The sequence below is a fragment of the Drosophila mojavensis genome, unplaced genomic scaffold (assembly GCF_018153725.1).
Source record: "Drosophila mojavensis isolate 15081-1352.22 unplaced genomic scaffold, ASM1815372v1 contig_81, whole genome shotgun sequence".
Taxonomy (NCBI): domain Eukaryota; kingdom Metazoa; phylum Arthropoda; class Insecta; order Diptera; family Drosophilidae; genus Drosophila; species Drosophila mojavensis.
This window is the reverse complement of record NW_025318907.1, coordinates 5,636,065-5,659,443: the sequence shown is the minus strand read 5'-3', so window position 1 is coordinate 5,659,443 and position 23,379 is coordinate 5,636,065. Positions and strand designations below refer to the sequence as shown.

At 40.9% G+C, this 23,379-nt stretch overlaps 5 protein-coding genes across 11 annotated transcripts in view; 1 reads left to right on the top strand and 4 right to left on the bottom strand.

Annotated features, from left to right (window-relative positions):
- Nucleotides 1-547: 547 nt before the first annotated feature.
- Nucleotides 548-2,939, bottom strand: LOC6580828 (phosphatidylinositol N-acetylglucosaminyltransferase subunit A). Its single transcript, XM_002006594.4, has 3 exons — nucleotides 2,445-2,939; nucleotides 2,099-2,344; nucleotides 548-2,028 (listed from the first exon to the last, which is right to left on the bottom strand). The coding sequence occupies exons 1-3, from the start codon at nucleotides 2,544-2,546 to the stop codon at nucleotides 829-831; spliced, it is 1,548 nt and encodes a 515-aa protein (XP_002006630.2). The 5' UTR covers nucleotides 2,547-2,939; the 3' UTR covers nucleotides 548-828.
- Nucleotides 2,940-3,207: 268 nt separating this feature from the next.
- On the top strand, nucleotides 3,208-11,399 carry LOC6580827. Its single transcript, XM_002006593.4, has 8 exons — nucleotides 3,208-3,909; nucleotides 3,969-4,290; nucleotides 4,573-5,677; nucleotides 6,134-6,605; nucleotides 7,760-8,804; nucleotides 8,863-8,996; nucleotides 9,060-9,388; nucleotides 9,445-11,399. The coding sequence occupies exons 1-8, from the start codon at nucleotides 3,301-3,303 to the stop codon at nucleotides 10,874-10,876; spliced, it is 5,448 nt and encodes a 1,815-aa protein (XP_002006629.3). The 5' UTR covers nucleotides 3,208-3,300; the 3' UTR covers nucleotides 10,877-11,399.
- On the bottom strand, nucleotides 6,721-7,384 carry LOC6580826 (ubiquitin-fold modifier 1). Its single transcript, XM_002006592.4, has 2 exons — nucleotides 7,287-7,384; nucleotides 6,721-7,193 (listed from the first exon to the last, which is right to left on the bottom strand). Exon 2 carries the CDS (start codon nucleotides 7,063-7,065, stop codon nucleotides 6,811-6,813), a length of 255 nt encoding a protein of 84 aa, XP_002006628.1. The 5' UTR covers nucleotides 7,066-7,193; nucleotides 7,287-7,384; the 3' UTR covers nucleotides 6,721-6,810.
- A 239-nt stretch (nucleotides 11,400-11,638) lies between the features above and the next one.
- Nucleotides 11,639-13,223, bottom strand: LOC6580824. Its single transcript, XM_002006590.3, has 3 exons — nucleotides 12,598-13,223; nucleotides 12,352-12,529; nucleotides 11,639-12,290 (listed from the first exon to the last, which is right to left on the bottom strand). The coding sequence occupies exons 1-3, from the start codon at nucleotides 13,212-13,214 to the stop codon at nucleotides 11,664-11,666; spliced, it is 1,422 nt and encodes a 473-aa protein (XP_002006626.3). The 5' UTR covers nucleotides 13,215-13,223; the 3' UTR covers nucleotides 11,639-11,663.
- Nucleotides 13,224-15,007: 1,784 nt separating this feature from the next.
- The window catches only part of LOC6580823 (protein kinase C, brain isozyme), a 33,220-nt gene continuing 24,848 nt past the window's right edge, over nucleotides 15,008-23,379 (bottom strand). For all 7 annotated transcript variants that reach the window (XM_032729695.2, XM_015164437.3, XM_032729696.2 and 4 more), the window contains 9 exons: nucleotides 19,808-19,936; nucleotides 18,510-18,666; nucleotides 18,104-18,452; nucleotides 17,873-18,046; nucleotides 17,725-17,816; nucleotides 17,463-17,664; nucleotides 17,209-17,397; nucleotides 17,004-17,144; nucleotides 15,008-16,924 (listed from right to left, as the gene is read on the bottom strand). In XM_032729695.2, coding sequence (XP_032585586.1) covers nucleotides 16,772-16,924; nucleotides 17,004-17,144; nucleotides 17,209-17,397; nucleotides 17,463-17,664; nucleotides 17,725-17,816; nucleotides 17,873-18,046; nucleotides 18,104-18,452; nucleotides 18,510-18,666; nucleotides 19,808-19,936 — 1,586 coding nt within the window. In that variant the 3' untranslated portion in view covers nucleotides 15,008-16,771. The remainder of the gene's footprint in view (nucleotides 16,925-17,003; nucleotides 17,145-17,208; nucleotides 17,398-17,462; nucleotides 17,665-17,724; nucleotides 17,817-17,872; nucleotides 18,047-18,103; nucleotides 18,453-18,509; nucleotides 18,667-19,807; nucleotides 19,937-23,379) is intronic.

The following is a 23,379-nucleotide window of genomic DNA, read 5'->3' as shown; positions in this document are numbered from 1 at the left end:
CTAACAATTTTGCAGAACATTTGAATTGTCGCTTCCACGAACTGTTCTAATAAAGTATGCAGATTGCTTGTGGTCATAATAAATTCGATTTAAATTTAAAATAGGCATATAGGAAACTGCACGCAATTGTTGTTTGGTGTATTTGCCCGCTGGCTTTTTCGCTATTTAATTATTATATCTTTGATCGCAACTAACGCGCGCACACAACCTTACCGTAGCGCATTTGTTTCAAGACTAAACCAAGGCTATCGATTTGAATTGTGTCATCGATTTAAGCGCGTAAAAAAGATTCAATTGTGCGGATGCAGCCAACTTCAAGCGGCGCACATTTGCTCTTCTGCTATGTTAATTTAAATTAAAATGTTAACCGCAATTCTGCTTTTCTAAAGAAAGTAGAATTTATTTAACATCTATTTCTGTTATGTTAATTAACAGTAAACTGTTAAGTGATAGTATTTTTGTTTTGATGCCGATGGGACTTATTTTAGAGACTGTAATTAATTAATAATACTCCAAATTTATTTAAAGAAAACTGGCTGTTGACACCATATTTGATATTAATACTTTAATCGAAATTAATGATACAATTACGCTTATTAACAGAAAACTACTAGATCATTTCAAAACCTAGCGCTCTTTAATTCTATTGAAAAAAATATGTTATTTACAGCACTGTAACTTTAATCGGTTAAAAACGAATCCATATCTTATCAGAAACTGTTATAGCGAACACCTTGGTATATTTGAACTAATTGACAAATTATCTATTATATTATAACCAATACTAACAATAAAGTGGAAGTTCTATTGGAACACATGTATGTAGCATTAGCTAGGCTTCCGTCTGGCCTCGTGGGCAGCCTCAATGCGACTGCGTGGCCGCCAGCGATCCATCAGGCGCAACGTAAAGTGGGCAACGACTAGGAATGCCAAAAACCAGGCTCCACACTGATACACCGAATAGATCAGTTCGCTGAGCGTAAAGGCTCGTTCCTTTAGCACGCGATCGTAGACCTTGACTGTGCGCTGGGCAACGTCCTCCCAGTTGTAAAGAGTTTCCACCAGCTCGTTGCATCTGTGCGGACAGAGAACAGGCTCCGCCTGTTTGGCAGTTGATGCCACTGCCCCTCCTATTGCTCCTGTAGAGTCGTTTCCTGCTACCCCTGCTAATCTAGCAGCTGCTCCTGCATAATCGCCAACTATTGCTGCACCTGCTTTTCTCGCATCTCCACCGCCTGCAGCGCCTGCTTCCACTGCTATAGCACCTATCGCAGCTCCATTCGCTTGTCCTCCACCTGAGCCTTTCTTTTTCCTCTTACGTCTTGGCCTGCTACTGCCGTCCTCTCTTGCAGCCGGCTTGCAAATGCTGCGATGTCGATCTATGGCCACCAATATCGCCGCATAGATGGCCTCTATGTCTGGCTCGGCAAGCAGTATTAGGCTATTGGGCAGCACCTCGGGAATTCCACCCACACTAGTGGACACCACTTGTAGGCCACAGCTAGCGGCCTCCACTATGGCCATGCAATATGCCTCCGTCAAGGAGGTGTTGACAAAGATGTGACCACGCACAAGGACGTCTCGAACCTTGGCATGCTCCACAGCGCCTAGGATTTCGACCCGGTCTTGCATATTCGTCTTCTCGCGAATCTCCTCCAGAAGATCTCGCTTCGGGCCATCCCCGACAATTATAAAGTTTATATTAGGGCTATTCTTAAAGCGGGGAATCACCCCTGCCAGCAGATCGATGCCCTTGCGGTAGACCAAGCGCGAGGCAACGACGATGTTTATGACCCCGTTGTCGGGTCTCTGTGAAGGATCGGGGGTGAAGAGCGCCGTGTCCACGGCATTGGGTATGACAGAGACGCGATGCTTCGCAACACAGGCACGCAGCACGGTGTTCTCCTTGCCGATGTGCGAGACGCAGATGGCATGATTCACCATACTCAAGGTGATTTCCAAGAGTTTGTTCGTTAAGGCAGCAGAGAGATCAGCAAAGCCAAACAAGCTGTGATCCGTGAAGACAGTCTGCAAGATTGGAAGAGTGGTTGCATTATATATAAATACATATAGAGATTTGAGCAGATTCATTTCATACCTTCAGTCCGAGCAGCGCGCCCACCATTAAAGCCTCGTGAGCCAGGGCGCTAAACGCCGAATGGCCATGGACTACGTCAACTTGCTCGCGCAGCAGCACAGCGCGCAGCATAGGCACATTGCAGACGGCAGTGGGCAGGATGCACTGATTGTAGCACACCTTTATGGGCAGGTAATAAACCTTCAGGCCATTCGTTATGTGTCGAATGCCGCTGCAATCCCCGTAAGCGTGCGTCAGAACAACAACCTAAAGATTAGATAAGATATACACATATAAAAATCCATATATGGAGAGAGATAGATATTTTCTGGCAATCCCTATTGCCATTTGGATGCACTTCGCCCACCTTGTGACCCAATGCGAGCAGCATTTGGGAGAGATTGTAAACATGTTCTTCGACGCCGCCAATGCTTGGGTAGAAGAAGTCCGATACCATGCAGATGCGCATTTTCGCTCTGATTTACTGCAACTTGCCAGCTCATATGCAGTTAACATTACACACAAATAAAATTATTTATATTTTAAAACAACAAACTGACTAAACTAAAATCAAGTTGGGTCTTTACATTGATAATATGTTAAACAAAATAGTTCATTGCAGTCAGTCGAACTTGAACTAGTAATGTATGAACTGACTGGAGTAGCCAAATATTTAATTTTTTCTTAATTGAAGATTACATTTAAAAATAAAGTATGTGGTACAATAAGTTGTTTGAGTTAACCAACGTAATTTATTCATCTTAAAAATGTGATGCTCTTTTATAAATATTTTAAAATACTCGTCTACACAACTGATTCATTTTATAAATGCACTCAAAGCCATTAACAGCAGCAGCCATATAACGACGTCATTTCGATAATAAAGAAGCGGTATTTTATGCCAGCTGTTGTTAGTTGGTTACCAGTAATCGATATTAGTATTTAAATATGAATTGAGGGCTGTTTGAAAAGAAAATATATTTTATGGACTTCATAAAATTTTAATACGTACGTACATAGCAGATTCTCTAGTAAAAACAAAAAGATTGTCATAAATAAATAAAACAAAACTGCAAATATCGAAATTAAAAATATTGTATCGATAAAGTAGCCCTGGCGATTTTTGAGTGGCGGCATTTTATGTACACACTGGAAGCGCTTTTGTTTTGGTGCGCTTCAACTTGTGAAATTTACTTAAATTCCAATCTGCATGTACCAGCAGCATGCCGAACAGCTCAAAAAAAAGGGATGCAGCTGATATGAAAACGCCCACACGGGCGTGCAACAGCAGTAGCAGCAGCAATAGTGTCCAATCGACGCCGAAAGGCAGCTGCCGGCAACGACAGCCTCGGAAAAGACGGCGCATAGAAAAGGAGAATCCACAGCAACGCAGATCCAGTCTCGACTCGCAGGTGGGCGACTGTAACATAGAGGATGTCAAAGAGATTGATCGACGGCTTCGCAAAGTTGCGCGTGCCAATGCGATCAGCAGCGAGGACATGCACAAAGTTGTGCGCCGAGTCGTGCGCAATGAGCATGTCCTGGCCCTGGTTACACTGAAAGCTGAGGATGAGTTGGCCAGGGAAAAGCGCGAGGCTGCAACGGCCAACGAAGAAGAACAGCAACAGCAGCGTGGTGCCATCATTATCACAGAGACGCCCTCGGTGCCGAAATTAACGCGCGCCAAAGCCCGAGAGCTCAATCGAACGCCAGGCATAACGCTTCCGCCCTTAAATGAGACACCGCTGAATGAAATCGAGGTGCTAATCCGCGAGGATCTGCACTCCGACGAGGAGGACGAAGAGTACACCTTCAAGGAAGACGACTTTCATGTGGGTAACAATCCCTTAACAAAGGTATACTCTATTTAAAAATCAAATCTGACTTTCAGTCCGATGAAGATACCAATAACACGGCCTCCGATCTCGACTCGAATCCCTGCACACCACAAACGCCGCTAACCGCCAACGAGGAGTCGCCTGTCAAGTTCACCTCCGATGGCTGTTTTAAGCTTCCGCCAGATAAAAATGCGGAAGATCCGCGCATTGCAACGCGGACGCGCTCCAAATTCTGTTTGCAGCAGACCACAATCGAGGATTTACAGTCGGAGTTTGTGCCACCAGATGTGGAGCAGGGCGATGCGCCCGAATATGATATGACGGCCAATGATGCCGAGTGGATGCAGTTTCTCACTGACTTCTCTAAGCCGTTAAGTAAGTGATATGTGAATATATGCTACATTGATCAAACTCCAATTCAGTCAGTTTGTAATGAATCAGTGATACATTCTTGTTCAGTCAATCAGACAATTAAAATACATAATTCAATGATTGGTCAGCTAATTAGTCAGTTAGTTTTTTAATCTTAAATGAGTTAGTCATACGTAAATCAACTCAGGTCATAAAGTAACTTTAAATAGTTTTCGGGTTCAGTCGATCAAAAACATTTACTTAAATGAATAAATCCCTCACTCATTCTTCCGCTTTTTTCTATAGACAACAGTTTTCTGGGCGATGACGATGATCCGATCAACGATCCGGAGTATGTTGCCGCTGAGATGGTGCCCGTGGATGCGGAAGAGCTGCGTGATGTAAATATCTCGAAGAAGGAGCTGACAGATTTGGTCTCTGAGCTGTTTGCCGGGCTACTGCAGGAGGGAGTTTCGCTGGACTCCATCGAATTGGAGACACCACAAAAGTTCTTAAATCAATCGGATGTAATTCCGGCCTCACCAATCAGCGCTCCGCCAGCCCAGGTCCAGCTGCCCTTGAATCCCATCGACCAAGTGACGCGTCAAATAGACTTTGATGTACAGGGCCCAGTCGAGGCTGGGGACGTATCCATGGCAAATCAGTCGGAATTGGACAGGTTTCAGCCTCAATTGATGTCTACGCCGAGCACAATCTGCGGCCTGGTACCGGTGCCCATCGCGGAGAATTCCTTGAATGGCAGCAACTTTGATGGCTCCTATACGGTGGTCAACATTTCCTCGGAGGCCATTGGACAACATATTCCAGATCTGATAGCTGTGCCTGTGCCAGGTCAACGAAATTGCTTTCAGCTGGCCAAGGTATTACCGGTAGATGGTGAATGTCAGCCACAAATTGCTCCGCCTACTGCTGTACCTCCTACTGCTCCATCTCCAGATCCCGTTTCATTTCATTATCCCGAGCCCTATGACATCAACTTCACCTGCAAGTATCTATCCATCCGCAAGCATTTACACTCCGAGTACGAGGCGTACTTTGAGAGTTTGCGCCATGTAAAGCCAGCTCCGGTGGAGCCACCGAGCAATGCCAAAGGATTCACACAGTTGCAGCATGATCTGCTACAGCAACAGCTTCGCATACACACCCAAATGCTGACGCAGACCTTTCTGCAGACCTATTCGCATCCGTTGCTCTACGCGATGGCGCATAAGCCCAGACAAATGCTGCAGGAGCTGCAGCAGCATGCTGTCAAGGACGCCAGTTTCAATTGCTGGAATCTGAATGGGGCCATAGAGCTCATCAACAAATGGGAGCACGATCTCAGCAGCGATGAGTACAAGGAAGAGAACCAAACAATGATGCGATTCATACACAAGGAGGCGGAGCTAACGTAAGTATTTTCGTAACTAAGAGCCTTATACTAACTATTTCTGATTAGAAAGTGCGAACTATATTGAAATGAGTGGAGTTTGAGGAATTCCATATAATAAATAAGCTAAGGAGTAAATAACTAACGAATTACATGTCAGACTAATTGTGAGCCCTATATTCATATGTATTCCCATTCATCAAGTAGCCAAGGAGGTTGTAGAAAGCGTTACATTAGCTACAAGCGGAATACTGTCCTTTCTTCTTGCTGATTAGTAAGTAGCCAAGTCTGATTAGAGTTTACTTCCTTTATGGCAAAGTATCCTCCATTAATTGCGTTTATTTTTAACCAATCTTGATTAACTAATTTCCACCCAGAAAGTAGGAAAATCAGTTGACTTTATTGCATTGGTACAACATGCAACATGTCTTTTCTTGTCCGTGATTCCACTAAACATATTCCTTTTTCACTTTCCAGTGATGGTCATACCCGTCAAGTGCCACGCCTGCCGCCCCGCATCATGGATCTCATGCTCGATAGCAAGGTCTTCATGTATCCACAGTATTTGCCGCGCATGGCTTTCCAGCCACGAACTGTCCAATTCGCCGCCTATGCCCCGTCGGAATACCAACTCATGGCAATGGGTCTTGAGAAGTATATTAAGGCAATCAAATGTGCCGAGTTTCCGGTGAGGAAGGGCGCAGATCCCATACGCATTGCATGCAACCGCATGGTGAAAGATCTAATACATGGCAAACAGGCACGCCGAGTGTTCGCCAAGATTCAGGAGCTCTGCGACATGGAACAGTATAATCCGGTCAAATATTACTTTGACCACGAGCGAGCACCGCCCGTCAATCAAGTCCTGATAGGCTTCGAGGGCGGCATTGTGCGTACGCCGCGGGAACAATACGATTTGCTGCCAAGTGGCTGGAAGTATTACATTGAGGTAAGTACACAAGTCTCTATAAAAATCTAGAAAGTCTACATTTTGTACAGTAGTTGGCTAATATTAATTAGAGTTTATGGAAATCCCTGAAAACTAGAAAATGATTGAAAGCTCATTTTATGTTTGCGAGCTTTACAAATTTAATAGCGGGGAAAATCTCTATACATGTTACATGAATACAAAAATAATAGGTCTAAGTGGTCAGTTAGTGGCCTACACGATCTCTGGGTATCAGACGCAGCTCGGAGCCATGCTTGAGAAACACATTGCCCGCTGTCTGCTGAGGACTAATCCCAATGCCGTCGTCTGTGATGATGGCGCTCGTCTCTGCGGGCACCTTGAACTCTTCGGAGGCGAATTTCAGCACAGCTGTGAAGGGCGTTGCTTCAGGCACGCTGAGCACTTTGAATGGCAGCTTAGGATCCGACGTGAGTGTTATTTTAAATGTCACTTTGCTCATTTTGTTTGTTTGTTTGGGAAAGCGGAATGTGAACTCTATGTGACGTGGTCAGTTTTTGTTGAAGCTGCCAGCTGTTGCTCCAACGGCGTTGTTTGGATCTTCTGATTAGGTTATGGTCACGGCAGTATCTGTTGAAATTGAAAACCGTTCAGTTTTGACTAGTTCCACTGCTTTTAATGGCAAAATTAATTGAAAACAAAAAATTTCTATTTCGCTCTTACGCCAAGTGATGTGTAGAAGAGCGATAACACTCTCTGTCTTTGCTACTTGAATTTTCAGTGTAATCGATAGACGATTAATAACGTCGGCCATCACTGACTGTTTACGAACACGAATTCCATGTCCAGTGTTTCACATAGCGGTTTTATGATTTAAATTTAAAATTTGTAAATTGTTAGCATATTCAAAAATTAATTAGCAGTAATTTAATTGAATTATAAATATTGGAATATGTGTTGAACATTTTATTAGTATTTTAGCCAAAAATATAGCTTGCAGTCGGTTTAGCCTTTTCTGATTTTGAGCAACACTTGAAGGAATCCATAAGTTTCCCGCTTTATTATCGAAAACTCAACATGTTATATCGATGAAATATCAACAATTCTGCTGTTTACAGTAGCAAAGTTTGTAAATATGCAACATTTTTGCAAAAGAAATATAGTTTGCGTGATGTAAATTGTAAATATTGTTGCAGAAAAACTGGAATAACGACAAACGCGCCCGTCGCAGCAACCATAAACAAATTTCAACACGTTCCTCATCAGCAGCGAGTACGTCGTATTTGGAGTTTGTTCGCGAGGCGGTGGGAGAAGATTTGTTGTTGCCCGACAGTTTTGGCGAGCCTTCAGCGCCATATGGCAGTGTCACTAGCTTGGCGCAGTCTGCCACACCTACAAAAACAAAAGCAGAGGAGAAAAGCCCGTCCAGTTCACACCCCAAGCGATCCCGCCGATCCGGCGAGCAAAGTTTGTCTTCGCTGACCATTAATGTAAATTACGTCTTCGGGAGCGATCTAGGAGCCAATGCCTTCAAAGCCGGCGTCTCTGTGCCATTTCAGCCCACGGACTACGCTAGCAATGTGGCGAACATAAATAGCAGCCTTCAACCAAGCAGCGAGTGCAGTTTATTGGCGTTGCCACCCCCATTGCCGCCACTGCCAAAGGATGCCCCGCCCGCTGTAAATCTCTGCTTTGATGCTGAAACAGAGAGCGTAAAGATCGTTGAATTGGAAAAGTCTGCGGAGCAAAAGAACGAGGAACTAAACACCAACAGCTTAAGTTGCTCTGCAGGCAGTGCCAAACGAGCTCGTTGTCGAATTTATAAGCGTTTGGTTGTGTCTCGCCAGCAGCGACCACGCCGCTCAGCCACCACATCATCGTCGACAACACCGCCGCGAAGTCGCTACCACGTTCTGCGGCAGCGATTGCGCCGTAAGCTGCAGCGGCGCTGTCAAACCTTAATCACCAGCTACGCCAGCTACCTGCAGCAGCAGGGCGAGCTCTACGCCCATTCACCGCCTGTGCAATACTATCACAGACGTTTCTTTGCGCTCGAGCTGTACACACAGCTGCTAGTGGATTTGAAAATGTTTTGCGAAACCAAGAGTACGCCGGAGTCTACGCCGCAGCAAAAGCGACAACGTAGCGAGGAGGCGGCACGACGAGCCAACCGACAGGAGGAGATGCTGCGGCACATGCTGCAGCCGGATAGTCCAGAAGAGCGCAATCGCAAGGATGCCAGTAAGATAATCCAAAGAGTTACTTCTGTTCAACTTATTTTAATTAACTGTAATTCTAGCTTTTGCCTACAACTTCTATGAGAAAGTGGAGGAGGCATTGCTGTCCTCCAATCGCATGGACGACTGTCACAAGTTCAATCATCTGCTGCAAACGTTCGACCCCAAGCAGGATAAGGTTGCCGATTTGTATTTGGTAAGTGCTGTACTTTCACACTCCCTGACTCTACTTATATATTATACATATTGATATGTCTAGAAAGTGGAAAAATTACTGCTGCCCGATTATCCAGAGTTGGCGGAGGTGTTTCTCAATTTTTTGCTACCTGCCGAGGCCGCTGAGCTGGGCAAATACTTCGAGTACTTCATGATCACCAACGCGAGCAACTTTATCAACAAGCTGAACATATACTTTTCTAAACAGCCGGCCCAAGTGCGCAAGATCTATGCCTGCCTAAGCGAACTGGCCGAGCTGCCCAGCGTGAGCATGAAGAAGGTGGAGGCAAAGATCCTGCCACTGCTGAAAGGCAATCAGTTCCTATGCGATTGGTTTGTACAGCAATTTCCACAGGCCAAGCCACCAAAGCGGTTCGTACTAAAACTCGTATGCATATTATATATTTAATTATGATTATTTACTTTAGTGTGCTGCCGCCAGCGGAGACCATGATTCTGCACGAGGTTCTGGGCAACACGAGTGGCTCATTTGCAGAAACCATACAAGATCTGCAGGAGGATTCGCCGCCGCAGGGCAAACCTCCGGGCTGTCAATTGAAGTATCTCAATGGACGCATCTTTTATGGCACCAGAGCTATGTTGCCCGCTAAACTATCCTTTCGCGCTGCCAGCCTATATGATGAGCAGTGCCTCGAGCCGCTCAGCAGCACCCTGACCTGTGCCCATGGCGTGCGAGCTCAGGGCGAGAAATTGATAAGCGCTGCTATCACTGTGGATAGCGATGATGCAGCGGAGCGGAGTGAAGAGGATGATGCCAGTCGAACATTGGTCATAGACACCACCACTGGAGACGAGGAGAATAGCAGCTCCTCCCTGGACATGTGCGATGACGTGGCATTGAGAGCACATGCAATGCGACTCAATTCCAACTATTATAGCAGCAGCAGCTATAATAATGCCAACAGCAGCACGCCTAATGTGGGCCATCATCATGGCCCTCATCATGCGCACGCGAAGAAGACGGCGATTAATTTTGGCGAAACTTCACCGCGTCGCCAGACGGCAAATAATGTGTCTCCTCTATCTGGACTTAGTCCGCTGCTTGGCTCAGCGAGCGGTGCCTCGCCACAGCAGGACAAACGCAAGTCGCCCAGCAAAAAGGTGCGTTCGCCTTCGAATCAGAGCCAGGCGCGTCCGCGCTACAATGTGCAGCCCATGGTGGTAATACATGAGCCGGCGGCGCGAGCGCCGGCGCCCGCCTCTCCGGCCATTGAGTTTGCCAAGAGGTTACGCACCCTGATCAGCCAGGACAGCAGCGACACGGACACCAAGGCGGACATACAGATCATAGCGCAAGCCAAGAACCCAAGCACTTCCGCATCCGCTGCCAAACAGGAACTCAATTCGCAGGATGATAAAAAGCCCTTGGCCGATGCAATGGATGGTGGCATGGAGTCTGATATTTCGCTCTCCCAGCAACCCCTCCCTGCCATTAAAATGGACATTGAACAGTCCAACGATGAACTGAATGCGACTCCGGCGAGCTCTGGGAGCACGCCACAGCATGTGATTACGACGCAGTTCGATAGTGACGAGGACTGCAAACTGGACGTGGTGGCCAGCCTAGCCAATTGCGCCGAGGAGGAGACAGAGACGGAGACGGCAACGGCTAACCCTAAAGACGACATATTCAAACCGCCGCCAGTTCCGCCCAGCTTAACGACAGCTTGGACGCGAGAAGAGGACAAAGTGATACTCATTGAGATGAAACGTGGTGCCCGGGATCGTCAGCATCTAATCAAGCGCATAGGCGCTAAGCTGAAAAATCGCAACGAGTCCGAGATAAGAATGCGCCATCAATTTTTAATGGACTTTCTATCCAAGCTGCAGGGCAAATAGATTGAGCGACTCTATAGTTCGATTTAGTTCGATTCAATATTTATATTGAAGATTTCTCTTACGATCAAGATAAATTTATTCAATGTTCTTGTCAATGTATCAACACTCAGATTGAGAACATTTTTATGATGATAAACATCTTTGTAAATAACTCAAACATTCAGTTTAGGGGCGCAACTCATTACAAATTAGTTTACTACTTATGTAAATGGATGTTCGTTTATTATAAAGTCCAATTGAAAACTTTCTTTATAGCATGAACAAAATTGATCCTTAAGATCAATTTTAGTGAAAATCTCATTGTAATTTGGATTTTCATTAGCTTTTGAGCTTAAGTTTAAATTGTATATAATTAAAGCTTATTTATTAGTAAAGCTTACTCCTTATAAGCTAAACTACGGAAGAAGTATTTCGTATACTGTTCTGTGTAATACTGTTCGTAGATGCACCAATCTGATAAGTCGTATTTATTTTGATTGATTTTCTAAATAGCTAAATAAATAAAGGCTGCATATAACACAAATGGATTGGAAATGCTGAAATTATTGAATTGAAAAATGTAAAAAACAAATAAAATAACACAAATCAATTATTAAAAATTATAAAATAAAATAACTGAAAGTAATTATAAATTATAAATAATAAAATAAAAGACCTAATTGATTATAAATAAATAATAAAATAACTTACAATTAGAAATGATAGATAATTAAAATTCATAAGTTAAAAAGTTAATTATACATATGTACAATATGCATAGGTATTCCAGTAACTGTATTACTTAAGATCACATGGCGCAGGAGATGATATCCTCATTGTCCTGCGGAGTTTGCTGCTGCATGCACCCACTGGCATTGGTGATGAAAACTGATGGCTGTGGTTGCGCGTCTTGCTCCGTCTGGTAATCATCAAGGAAGGTGAACGTGCCCTCTGCCATCTTGCAGTGTGTGCCATCCATGCAGCCGGAATCGCTGCTCCAGCTCTCGCAGCCACATTGAGGCGCCTGGTCCGGCGGCAGCTGCTGTGCCTCGACGGTGCTAACAACATGTTCTTCGGCGTGCGGCTGCCGACGACGACGACGCCAACTCCAGCACCATTGACAGCCGCGGCTCAAGCTGGTCAAGCAGCAGAAGCGAAAGCAAACATCCGATGCGCCGCGCAGGCAGAGAAAGAACTCGGGCATGAAGCTGGGATTAATCACAGCGTAGACCACTATGTTCATGCTCAGCTGCAGCGCATTGAGTGTAATAAATATGACCTCCAGATGCTCCATCAGTTCCGGATTCATTTTACTCGTATCGCCGCCAAAGAGTAGATTCAGAGAACTCTTTCTCGACGTCATGTGCGCGGGCAGCTCACCAACCATATATAAAGTGATGACAATTAGAATGCTGATGGTGAGCTTTACTTGATGCTGCAATGGAGAGGAAGGCTGAGCATATATAATTGCTAAATGAAGGTAGCTAGAGCAGTACCTGATAACGTTTACTCGTATTACGCCCATTGTCACGGGAGCAGCTCTGCTGGCAGCGTTTGCCCTGCTTCGTCCAACGCCTGAAGGCGATGATGATGGCCGCGTTGCCCAGGAGCAGGCATATGGCAGGAGTGACCGCCAGCAGTGTGAACGAGAACCAGTTGTGCACCTGATATAATCTGTGAAACAAATTCATGAATAATATAATGATAATGATAAATAACAAGAATGACAGGACAGGTCTCACTTGGAGTAGTAAAAATTAGTGACATGGCAAGTGGCTGTGTTCAAGTCCACGACAAAGCAGAAAAAGTAGGGTATGTTGAGCAGAACCGAGATGAGTATGGCCAAGCAGATCATTAGGCGAGCCACCTTGCGACGACAAAACCTGGGTGCTCCATTGCTGGCCGCAAACCGAGACAAATAGATGAATCTGTCGAGGCTGACAAAGGCGAGTATCAGATTCGCTGCGCCCGTGCTGATGCCGAAGAGCGGCGTCTGCCACTGATAGTCGTAGGCCACCCAGGCGGGACTCCGGTAGAAGTAGCTGCGCGAGAGTGCGGTCAATGTGATCAGCAGGCAGGACGCGCAGTCCAGCCAGGACAACGCAGCCAGGTACGTGAAGGCCGAGGGTGTCATCTTGGGCCGCATGAAGACCACGCCGTTGATTAGATTCGCGCACAGTCCAAAGGAGGACAACGTGGGCACAGCCAGGCCATAGATCAGGAATAACGTCACGGACGGTGTCGAACGCTGGAACAGGCACTCATTGTTTTCATGCATCTGAGATTTGGTATTGGTATGGGTACTGGTATTCGAGCTGTTTCTGCCACTGGTCAAATTCAGGACAAAGTACTCCAACATGTCTGACTAACTGACTGATTGCTGACTTACTGAAGAGGTGCGAGCGACATGTTTATCTAATTATTTGCAAATTCAGCCGATAAGATTATCTATAGTTTACGCACACATAATGTTAATTTGTGAGCAATCAGCGATAAACAGGCACTCAACTGTCTATAAAGCCCCTAGCACTAGTTGAACTAGGATGGAATAGGCTCTTAGGTATGTTCATATTCTGTTAATTATTGACTTTTAATTCCAGTTCTTCCTTAGAACAAAGAGAAAAAGATATATTTAAGCGATATATTTCATTAAATCACGTTCGATTTTGTGTCTTCCGTTTACAAAATGTCTACAAAATGTCAAGATGTCTTCTCTAACTCTTATCTTCAAATCACAATATTAAGTTTCTGAGAATTGTACGTATTTTCCAACTCCTTTAGCTTTTATTTTCAATTGGCTTCAATTTAGTCTATGAGAATCGCAAAGAAAGGCAGTAAATAAACATTTATATGTAAGAATTTTAGCACAAACCCGAACGGCAAACGCATATGCTCTCATTACAAAGTACATAAAACTTTACAGCGTATCTAATCTATCATATATGTACTTATGTGTGGAAATATATGTATGTGAATAGCAATCCCTTTGATAGTGTATTTCCTATTCGTTTGTGTGCACGACAACACATTGTTTACTCATTCCCTCTGATTTAGTTCTGTTGTATTTTGTGTAGTTGTTGCTGATTGGATTTATGGATAACGCACACACAGGGAGTCGTATATCTATTATGATACTTACGTTGTCTTTCAACCGATTATATCATATTAGTTCAGTGGAATAGCAGTGAGCGTTTGCTTCTATCAATAATGACGGAACTTTAGGCATTTTGTTTTGTTTGAAGTAATTTATTAAGTTGAATTTAGGTTTGTTGTATTCTATATATATATATATATATATATATATATATATATAGTATGCTTACGGCAAACATCGAGATTTTTATTTGATTTGATATACATATATTTTTGTAATTTGTTGTTGACTTTGTACTAAATTAATGCTTGTTTTTAGTTTTGTTTTGTTTTTATAATTAAATATGCGATTTAAAAAAACACACACATATGAGTTTTTCAAAAATACTTTAAAAAATCATTTAAATATGTTTTGTAAAAATGTTTTGCTATATAAATTAAAAATCAAAGACTAACAATAAATGTATATATTCATACATACATATGTATATGCATTTTGTATAGCTTCATAGTAAAATTAATTGTTATCTAAATGTTAAAGTTAATGTTAAATGTTAAATGTTAAATGTTTACTGTTAAATATTAAATGTTAATGCATACATATTTTCAATATTTTAAACAGACTTGGAAATTTTGTTTTGTTGCCATCAAATTCATTAAAGTAATCATTTCATTAATTTTATATATTTAGTTAATCGTTCTACACACGCACACATACACATATATATGTATATATATATCATATTCTTTCATATTGTAAATACATATATTGTGTTAATCATATTCGAGCAAATTTCTATGTGAAGAGTACATTCGGTTGAACTTGAACTTTAAGTGGTACTCGTCATAGTTATATGTAGTCACAAAATTTAGTTATATATATGTATGTATATATACTATATATGTTGTTTCTTACGATTTATATTAGATATTTGACTGTTGTGAATTAAACTCTTTGTTAAATGCTTCAAGTTCGGAGTTATACATTTATATACGAGTATATATGTATTTATATGAATTATGTTAGATTTTAAACAAATCTCCAACTACTTTAATTTAGTTTTTAGTTTTTGTGCCCTAGCATTTAGCACATAGCTTGGCTACTGAGTTGCTATATGATAAATTTCTAGACGACTTTCTCTTCACATATAACTATATATTTTATTAGAATATCAATATTTGCTCTATGTATGTACTTTTATGTATTTTGCTTTTAAACTCGTAAAATCTCAGAGTTTTTCGAATCATTTAAGCGTCTAGAAAGAAAGAGAGGCACAAAAGCTTAGCTTAGGTAGCGCTACACAAAATGATCGAATTGCAATTAAACTTTAAGTAATATTTTTTAGCGTTATCTTCATTTCGGTAGCTGAAGTGTTTGATATAATATATACATGTATATATATATATAGCTTACAGTAGATTGTCTTTTCTCAATAGCTAAACAGTAGTTTTAGCTGCTAAGTTTTCTTTTAGTTAGGTACTAAAGTTTCAACCCATAGATAATATGTGTATACATCATCTAGGCATGTCCCATCTATAGTTAGACTTTTGGGTAGCGCAAATAAGAGCAAAAAATTTGTTAATTTTTGTTCTTGTTCTTGTTATTCAAACTAATAGACTATACTTAAATATTTGTTTTAGCCTTCACTTATTGCTATGCAACTTGTTTTGCCTTCATTTGTTCTTCATTTAATTATTTATTATGGTACATTGAGACTCTATGCCGTTTATATGTTAATATATAATCGGATTATATATGCTTATGCGAAATGAAATAAGTAATTTAAATTGTTTGTGTTTTCATTGCTTTTGAATAGCTTATTATATATTTTATATATTTATACACACCCACAAGAATGTCGAAAGTGAACAATGGAAAATTCGCACATAAGTATGCTATGGAAATTTGAAATTAAGAAAAGTTTGTTTCCTATGCTAAATTGTCTGGGTGAAAGCTGATTAAACGCATATTTCGATTTGATTATAATGCAGGGGCGAACATTATAATCGAACAACGTTTAAAATCCTGTATTCTTCATCTGATTGCGAAATGTGTGTGAAGAAAGAAAAGCGAAAGTCTTGACAGATTGGCAAAGAGACAGAGCTACTAGGTCGGGCATGTGATATATTTTTTAATTTGCTTTAAATTTGTGTCTTCACATCGAGATGTTTGTTAAAAAAGAAAGACAAAATCTATTTAATTCCTTGATTATTTTAATTGTTACTTTACTCTAAATTTAAAATTCAAATTTGGAAGGTTGAATTGGAAAAGTTGGTTCGGAAAATTGAAATATGGAAATATGGAAATTGATGACAGAGTATAAGTTTTGCTTAGTTAGGTATAAAGTTTTCAGCAAAGAGAAAAGCGTTGGGTAATGGTATATAAAATAAAAGTTTTTATTGTACACGATTTAAATTTTCTTACTTTCACGATTTTTTTTTTTTTTTTTTTTTTTGGTTTGATATTTCAATGAGAAGCAAATGCTTAACAATGATGAAAATTGATGTTAACAACTAAATATAAATGCCGCGAGCATAATATAGCTTAGTGTACGTGCATGAGTGCCTAACAATTAGTTAAAGATTTAAATGAGCAATAAATAAGAACAACAAAAATCAACAAAATATTGCTTACGCTTAGCATAGTTAACAATTTACGATATGACATAATAACAACGGAAAGTAACTATGATGATGTCTTTTCATTTTTCCTTTTCCTTTCTGCTTCAATTAAGAATTAATATCAACTGACGACACAACTTGCTGGTTCCGTTTCCTGTTTCCGGTTGTCTGTCTTTCGCCGATGTCTGCATCTGCACCTGCTTATGGGCTGACAATATATTCGGGATTCACATAGGAGAAACCCACAAATTCCGATTGATCCAGGTTCATCATGAACACTTTGTCCGTGGGCGTCAAGTCTGTTTTCTCTGATGTGAATTGCTTATCGAAGTTGGACACATCCTTCCGATGTTTCTGTGACAGAAGCGTAAGTAGGGCAATTTGTAATTATTTTATTTTATATTATCAATATAACATTTTAAATTCAACTCACAATTTTTGGCTTGAACGGCGGCTGCACCTCACGATTCTCGATCTTTTCCCAGTCGATGCGTCTGAAAAAGGGATGCAAACGCACATCCTCCTCGCCAGTGGCGCCACAGCCCAAACGTTTGCTGGGCAGCTTGGTCAAAAACTTGAAAAATATTTCATTGCGTTAGGTATATAGAAATCCCTTTCGATTTCCTATTGTAACTCACGCCCTTGCACGCCTCCTTGGCCTCTTTGCTGAGACTCTTGGGATAGGACACATTGTGATCGGTTATGGCCGCGAATAGCTCCTCCTCATCCTCGCCATCGAAGGGCGGCTGACCCACCAGCATCTCATAGAGCAGCACGCCATAGGCCCACCAATCCACAGACTTGCCATACGGCTGATACAGAATGATCTGCATATAGGACAAATGGTATATAGGAAAATTCTTATTTTCTATATTCTATTCAATTTGTTCACCTCTGGCGCTATGTAGTCCGGAGTGCCGCAAAAGGTCTTGGTCGTCTTGTCTCCCACGATATTCTCTTTGCACATGCCGAAGTCGGCGATCTTCACGTGTCCATCCGCATCTAGGAGCACATTGTCCAGCTTCAGATCCCGATACAAAATGCCCTTGCTATGCAAAAAGAAAAGTCCAGCCGCTATTTCTGCAGCGTAGAAGCTGTGAGAAACCAAAGGAATATTGGAAATTCGGTTTGACAAACGGAGAAGTTTTACTTACACGGCAACGGGTTCCTTGAACTTGCCGAATTGTTGAATTTGGAACATTAAATCGCCACCGTTCACATACTCCATGACAAAGAACAGACGATCCTGTGTGATAGATTAATTGTTAACAATTGTTTTATTCGAACATCACGCATACGCACCATTGTCTGAAAGCATGAGTGCAGCTGGACAAGAAACGGCGGCTTCTCGCCCAGCGCCAGTACACGCTTCTCAATCATGGTGCATTCCACATCGTCGTCCTGTATGATCACATCCTTTTTGAGTATCTTAATCGCATACAGCTCCTCGCTGCCCTTGCGCTCCGCCAACAACACCTGCAGCAGTCGAAAGTCTTAAAGAATTCTGTGACAAACAAGAAGATCCTCGCTTACCTTGCCAAACGATCCCTTGCCCAGCACTTTGATGAAATTGAAGTCTGTCGCCCTTATCATGTCCTTTTTAGACTGTGACTGTGTGTGTGTGTCGCAGCGCATCATTGGCTGCTTGCGTTGCGACGGCTTCTGCTTGAGCTTGAGCAAGTCCTGCTGATCGTCCGCACAGGGCACATTATAGTACTCGCCCTCGTCCTGGGTGAGCAGCTTGAACCAGCCATTGGTGGGATTCTTGATGATCTCCGAGATGCCAAAGGACAAGGCGCCCATAAAATCATTACGGGAAGTGCGATCCCAATCCCAGACCTCGATCAAAATGCGTCGATCCTTATCCTCAGGCTTCAGATCACTGTGAAAATAAAGCTTTGGATTATCGGGGAATGTATAGGTGACAGGTGGAACCTACTAGCTAAGCGTCTCATTCCACACGGGATTCAGGCACGCCTTGATCGTGCGCGTCTTCTTCTTGGATTGATCCTTGTCATCTGGTATCAGCTTCACCTTCACATACGGATCGCTCAGGCCGTTGGGATCCATGGGTATGAGATTGCGACCCTCCTTGACTGCAAGCAGAAACGTGACCATAGACAGATTTTTTTTTTGTTCACTGCATTCGCAAAATCTAATAAATATGCTAGCGCATTATCCTGGCCGTTGTTATTGTTCATGTGCCTCGGCTGCTTTTCATCTGCTCCTGCTTCTCCTGCTTTGGCGCAGGATATTTTTAACACGCTTTTGTTTAGCAACTGCATTTTAGTATTCATTATGTGGCATATTGTGTGGAGAGTTTTTCTTCATAATGAATTAATGCAAATCATAAGCAATTTGCCAGCGCCTCAGCTGAGGGACGCTATCATCTCCCCAAGGCACTGCCGAGGCTTGCATATTCAATTCAATCCTGCGCAGGCTTTGAACTTAAGCAGTGAGCTAAATAAATAACTGAGGCTTCTTTTAGTTTTATCGTCAGTCCCAAGGCCTTAGGCAGCCGAGTGAGTATAAATTGTATGAAAGGCTTTTTGTTTTAATTTTTCAAAAGTTTGATATTGGAAAACTTGCTTAAGGAATATAAGCTCACAAACTAAAATGCTTAAGTAAACATTCAATGCCACTTCTTGAATATGCTTTTGGAGTTGAAGCTAAAAAGCCAAACAAATGCTCAGACATAAGTTCAATCTGTCTTTAACTTTCACAAAAATCATATTTATTCCTAATGGGATCTTAATTGGACAGAAAATAATTTTGTTTTATTTTTAACTAAAAGCGGAAAATACGTATTTTTAAGCTAACTGGAATAATGGATAAAACAGCGCTGTTTATTAATTTAAGCTAAGATCATACAAAAGAAAACATTGGAATAATAATTATTCGAGTAGCCGAAAAGTATGTAAACCTGTTAGGGAGTGTAATACTTCACAGTTATGAAAAGCAGAAGAGGCTGAGCTGCTCGACATTTTAAGCGCCTTCTTAGTTCAAAATAGAAAAGAAAACTTTGCGACAGCTTTTCATAATTTTTATTACGTTTCTGCTATCCGCTTTCGTAAAGTTGCGAGTGGGGGGCTTTTGGTTAACTTGTTGGGCGCCATAATTGGTTAAAACTTAAGCGCTTTATATTTGTATTGCTGCGACGGGAGATGGCAGACACTTGAGAGCTGTTGCTGCTCGTTATGCGCCTTGAATTGGGGGTCGCTCTTTGACCGTACTTACTGTGCACTGTGAGTAGATTCTCTTTGACATTTATCTCGAGATAGATGCGGCCACGTCGCTCCGTATGATCGCAGCCGCACAAGCTGGGCACGTTCTCCTTGCAGCGGGCGTGGACGTTCATATCGCATGCTAAATAAGTTTAGGCGGCGGGTCGCAGTTCATGGGTCACGTAGTGGAATAAAGATAAGTCGCTTGTTAGAGGCCACTTGGCAAACATTGAAATAGATGGTCAAGTCGTGGACGAAGTTACAGCATAGATTGAAAGTGATTTCTTTGGCAGGAAAAGCAACAGGAGGCAGGGATAAACACACAGACACATACATATACACACACACGCACACGCACGCTTACAGGACACACAACAGGGCACGCATACAAAGTTAGTTTTGATATAGCTCAAGTACTTACCCCACAGTCCAAAGGCCCATTGAATACGAAAAAAGACGAAAACGAGCTTTTTCTTCGGCAAGCCGAAGTCCAAATGTCCTACAGACACAAACACTCATAACTGAAGCAACTATGTAGGCTTGCGACTTAGTTGCTTTACAGCTTCCAAACTGTCCAACAAAGTGCATGGACTCTCAACGAGTGTATATAAAAAGTCCTTCAGAATGTCGGCAGCCATCTGCTCTCAGTTATCAATCAGCGTGCCAATCCAATAAACTCAGCCCGTTCGCTGTTTGGCTTTAGCCTATTGCCACGCCCACACCGCACAGACGGCCCGCGCCCATATGCGGGATAGAACATCAACGCCAATTTGTGTTGTCGCCTGCGATTCGCAATCAATTTGGCAACAGCAACGGGAAATGAAGCGCTGCACAAAAACTGTTGCATAGTTCAAAGCGCACATGTCGCAAATGGAAATGATGCGCATGCACACATACATACACATATATACACGCGCATATGTTCGGGTAAAATTGTCCAAGAGGATTACCGCAGCACCAAGCACTACTCGAAGCCCATTGAATTGGAAATTATTGCAAAATTGGAATTGTAATTCACTTTGCACTCGCAACGCTGAGAACTCGACTAACCGTAGTGTTTAATACGCAAATCCCATTTCGAATACCCTGTCAAAGTGTGAAGCAAAAGGGGACATCTCTAAATTCCTTTGATTTTTTTTTTTATTTATTTGTTTATTTCTTTATTTAATTAATTATTATAAATATTTATTTATTTATTCCGTTTGTTTGTTTTTTTTTTTTTTTTTTTTTTTTTTTTTTTTTTTTTTTTTTTTTTTTTTTTTTTTTTTTGTTAAGTGGGTTTTGACTTCACTTTTTTTAGTAGCAAAAAATAAGCAGAGAAATCATTATATGCTAAATTCGGTAATCCCATTCCCGATACCCTTTACTTTTAGAACGAATTAATATAATTTCATTCGAATAAATTTTGACTAACTAAGCTTTATGCTTTCTTTTATAAAAAAAAAAAAAAAAAAAACTCTATCGAATTGGATCCATTTTATTCTATATAAACTTCTTTATTGGTTGTATAGTCCTTATAGTTGCACATAATCATTATCATATTCAATATTATTCAATTTAATGTGGTATCTGAATTTACAAAAAATATAATAATCAATAATTATATAATATGTTACAGGTCATCTAAGTTTCATCTAAAAGTTGATCTCACAGTCTAGATTTCCTTTCTTTATATGTGCTAATCCATGCCTCATTATTATAATTGTTAATCATTGTTAATATCGTCCTACACAGTTTCTATCCGAAAGTTCATCTATTCATTATTATCATTATCATTATCATTAGTCGTGCTTATTGCCTCCTCGTCATTTCAATCTATAATCAAGATTAGAGCATCTGTCAGTCTCAATGCTTCTGCATTACTAATGAAGATAGCCCTAATTGACCGCTCATTATCATTATCATCATATTCAGCACATGGGGCATATGATGGTCAGGCTTTTTGGACTATTTTTTCCTTTTGTTGTTGCTTTTCCTTCAGGCCTTTCCTGCATCATTGGCTGATTTCATGGCATTTTTCGCTTTTGTTGTTCGCTTTTCTTGCGCTTTCTTTTTCCGCCTTTGCTACTCATGTGTAAAATTACTTGGGACATTTTACTATACTACCCTTTTGCCTCGCCCCGTTCCCCTACATTCGCTATGAAAAGTATGCGCCATTGGATGCCTGCATCGACGTCATTTGACAGCCGAGGCGCACGTGGCGTATACGTATTTTGTAAAACTTTCGCTTGTTGCATGGGGATAAAAAAGAAAGTGTAATCATTTTTTGATGTCCGCAAGCTGACTCTGCACTGAGTATGGGCATGGACATGGGGCGTGGCAGGCTGGTCAGTACGGTTAGTCTGTGTGTTGCGTTTAATGAAAATATGGAAGAGTTTTTATTTCTTTTTTTTCCGGCACAAAAAAAAAAAAAAAAAAAAAAAAAAAACAACATCGAGCAAATAACAAAGGAGAAGGAAAGCAAAATAAAAGAAGGTTTTCCCATAGCGTGCCACATTTTGTGGCAACCAAATGCCAGCCAACAAGTGTGTGTGCGTGTGTGTGAGTGTGTATGTGTGTGTTGTGTTTATAATGTGGCCCAGTTTTGTGTTAGTCCGTTTTTTGCGTAAAATTATTTATTTATATAGCAACATATGCAGGCTATGTAATGGACTCTATATATTACAAATACCCTATAAAACATTACAAGCATGGGTTATGCCATGATGAATTCAATAATCGGTATATGTCACAAAAATTGACAAACAAAATTAAAAGACTGACATAGTTAAATTAGAATTCTTAATTAAAATAATATATTTTAATATACAATTGTATATACTTTTTATAGGGTATTCCTCAAGTTTAACTCAATTTCGTTTTACACTCGTTAGTGCATATTTAAGTTACACTTTTCACCGTCCCTTTTTAAGAATTTAAAGTTGGTCTAAATAACAACCCACATAATCTCTTTCATCAGAAATTCCATAGTTGGTTTTTGGTATGAGAATAGTTCTTGCCCTAAAGACTTGCCTCAGACTATATTTTGTAATTATAAAGTTCAGTTTTTCATACTCGTTCTATATGTATATGTTGTACATAGTTTGTGTTGTTGAGCTATTTAGGACAGAGGTTTGGAGTTTGTGTAATGATAATGAGATTTAATAGCTATGCTGTTATTAAATACTATATTATACTTTTTGTGTCTGTCTAATGTAGTCTGAAATAAATTTAGCTCATATTGTAAATGAGTCAAACAAATATTAATGTAATAACGATATATACAATATATATATATAAATTTGCAATTTTATTTAAATTGTTAAAGTTCAATCTTTTTATTTAGCAAAATTCTGTGTTATCTTTTTTTTTTTTTTTTTTTCATTGTAAATTACTTTTAGTACCTATATCTTATTATCCTTTAGTTATATATTTTCTACATTTTTGCATAATTAAATTAAATTTATTTCTTTATTTTCATTTTTTTTTTTTTTTTAAACATTTTTTTGGAAATTTTCAACTTTGTAAAACTTTTATATTAATTTGTTATTTAATGGGGTATAATACTTTGAGCTTTCTGGTCACTAGTATTTGTTCTTTTTACAT

What these genes read in the sequence shown, in the direction of transcription:
- LOC6580827 (XM_002006593.4), top strand. Translation starts at nt 3,301, where the DNA reads ATGCCGAACAGCTCAAAAAAAAGGGATGCAGCTGATATGAAAACGCCC. An exon ending in GCGCAATCGCAAGGATGCCA is followed by an intron (nt 8,805 to 8,862) that starts GTAAGATAATCC and finishes CTGTAATTCTAG; the next exon opens with CTTTTGCCTACAACTTCTAT. An exon ending in AGGTTGCCGATTTGTATTTG is followed by an intron (nt 8,997 to 9,059) that starts GTAAGTGCTGTA and finishes TGATATGTCTAG; the next exon opens with AAAGTGGAAAAATTACTGCT.
- LOC6580828 (XM_002006594.4), bottom strand. Translation starts at nt 2,546, where the DNA reads ATGCGCATCTGCATGGTATCGGACTTCTTCTACCCAAGCATTGGCGGC. An exon ending in TGCTCGCATTGGGTCACAAG is followed by an intron (nt 2,345 to 2,444) that starts GTGGGCGAAGTG and finishes TCTAATCTTTAG; the next exon opens with GTTGTTGTTCTGACGCACGC. An exon ending in GCGCGCTGCTCGGACTGAAG is followed by an intron (nt 2,029 to 2,098) that starts GTATGAAATGAA and finishes CCAATCTTGCAG; the next exon opens with ACTGTCTTCACGGATCACAG.
- LOC6580826 (XM_002006592.4), bottom strand. Translation starts at nt 7,065, where the DNA reads ATGAGCAAAGTGACATTTAAAATAACACTCACGTCGGATCCTAAGCTG.
- LOC6580824 (XM_002006590.3), bottom strand. Translation starts at nt 13,214, where the DNA reads ATGTTGGAGTACTTTGTCCTGAATTTGACCAGTGGCAGAAACAGCTCG. An exon ending in ACTAATTTTTACTACTCCAA is followed by an intron (nt 12,530 to 12,597) that starts GTGAGACCTGTC and finishes TTTGTTTCACAG; the next exon opens with ATTATATCAGGTGCACAACT. An exon ending in ATACGAGTAAACGTTATCAG is followed by an intron (nt 12,291 to 12,351) that starts GTACTGCTCTAG and finishes TCTCCATTGCAG; the next exon opens with CATCAAGTAAAGCTCACCAT.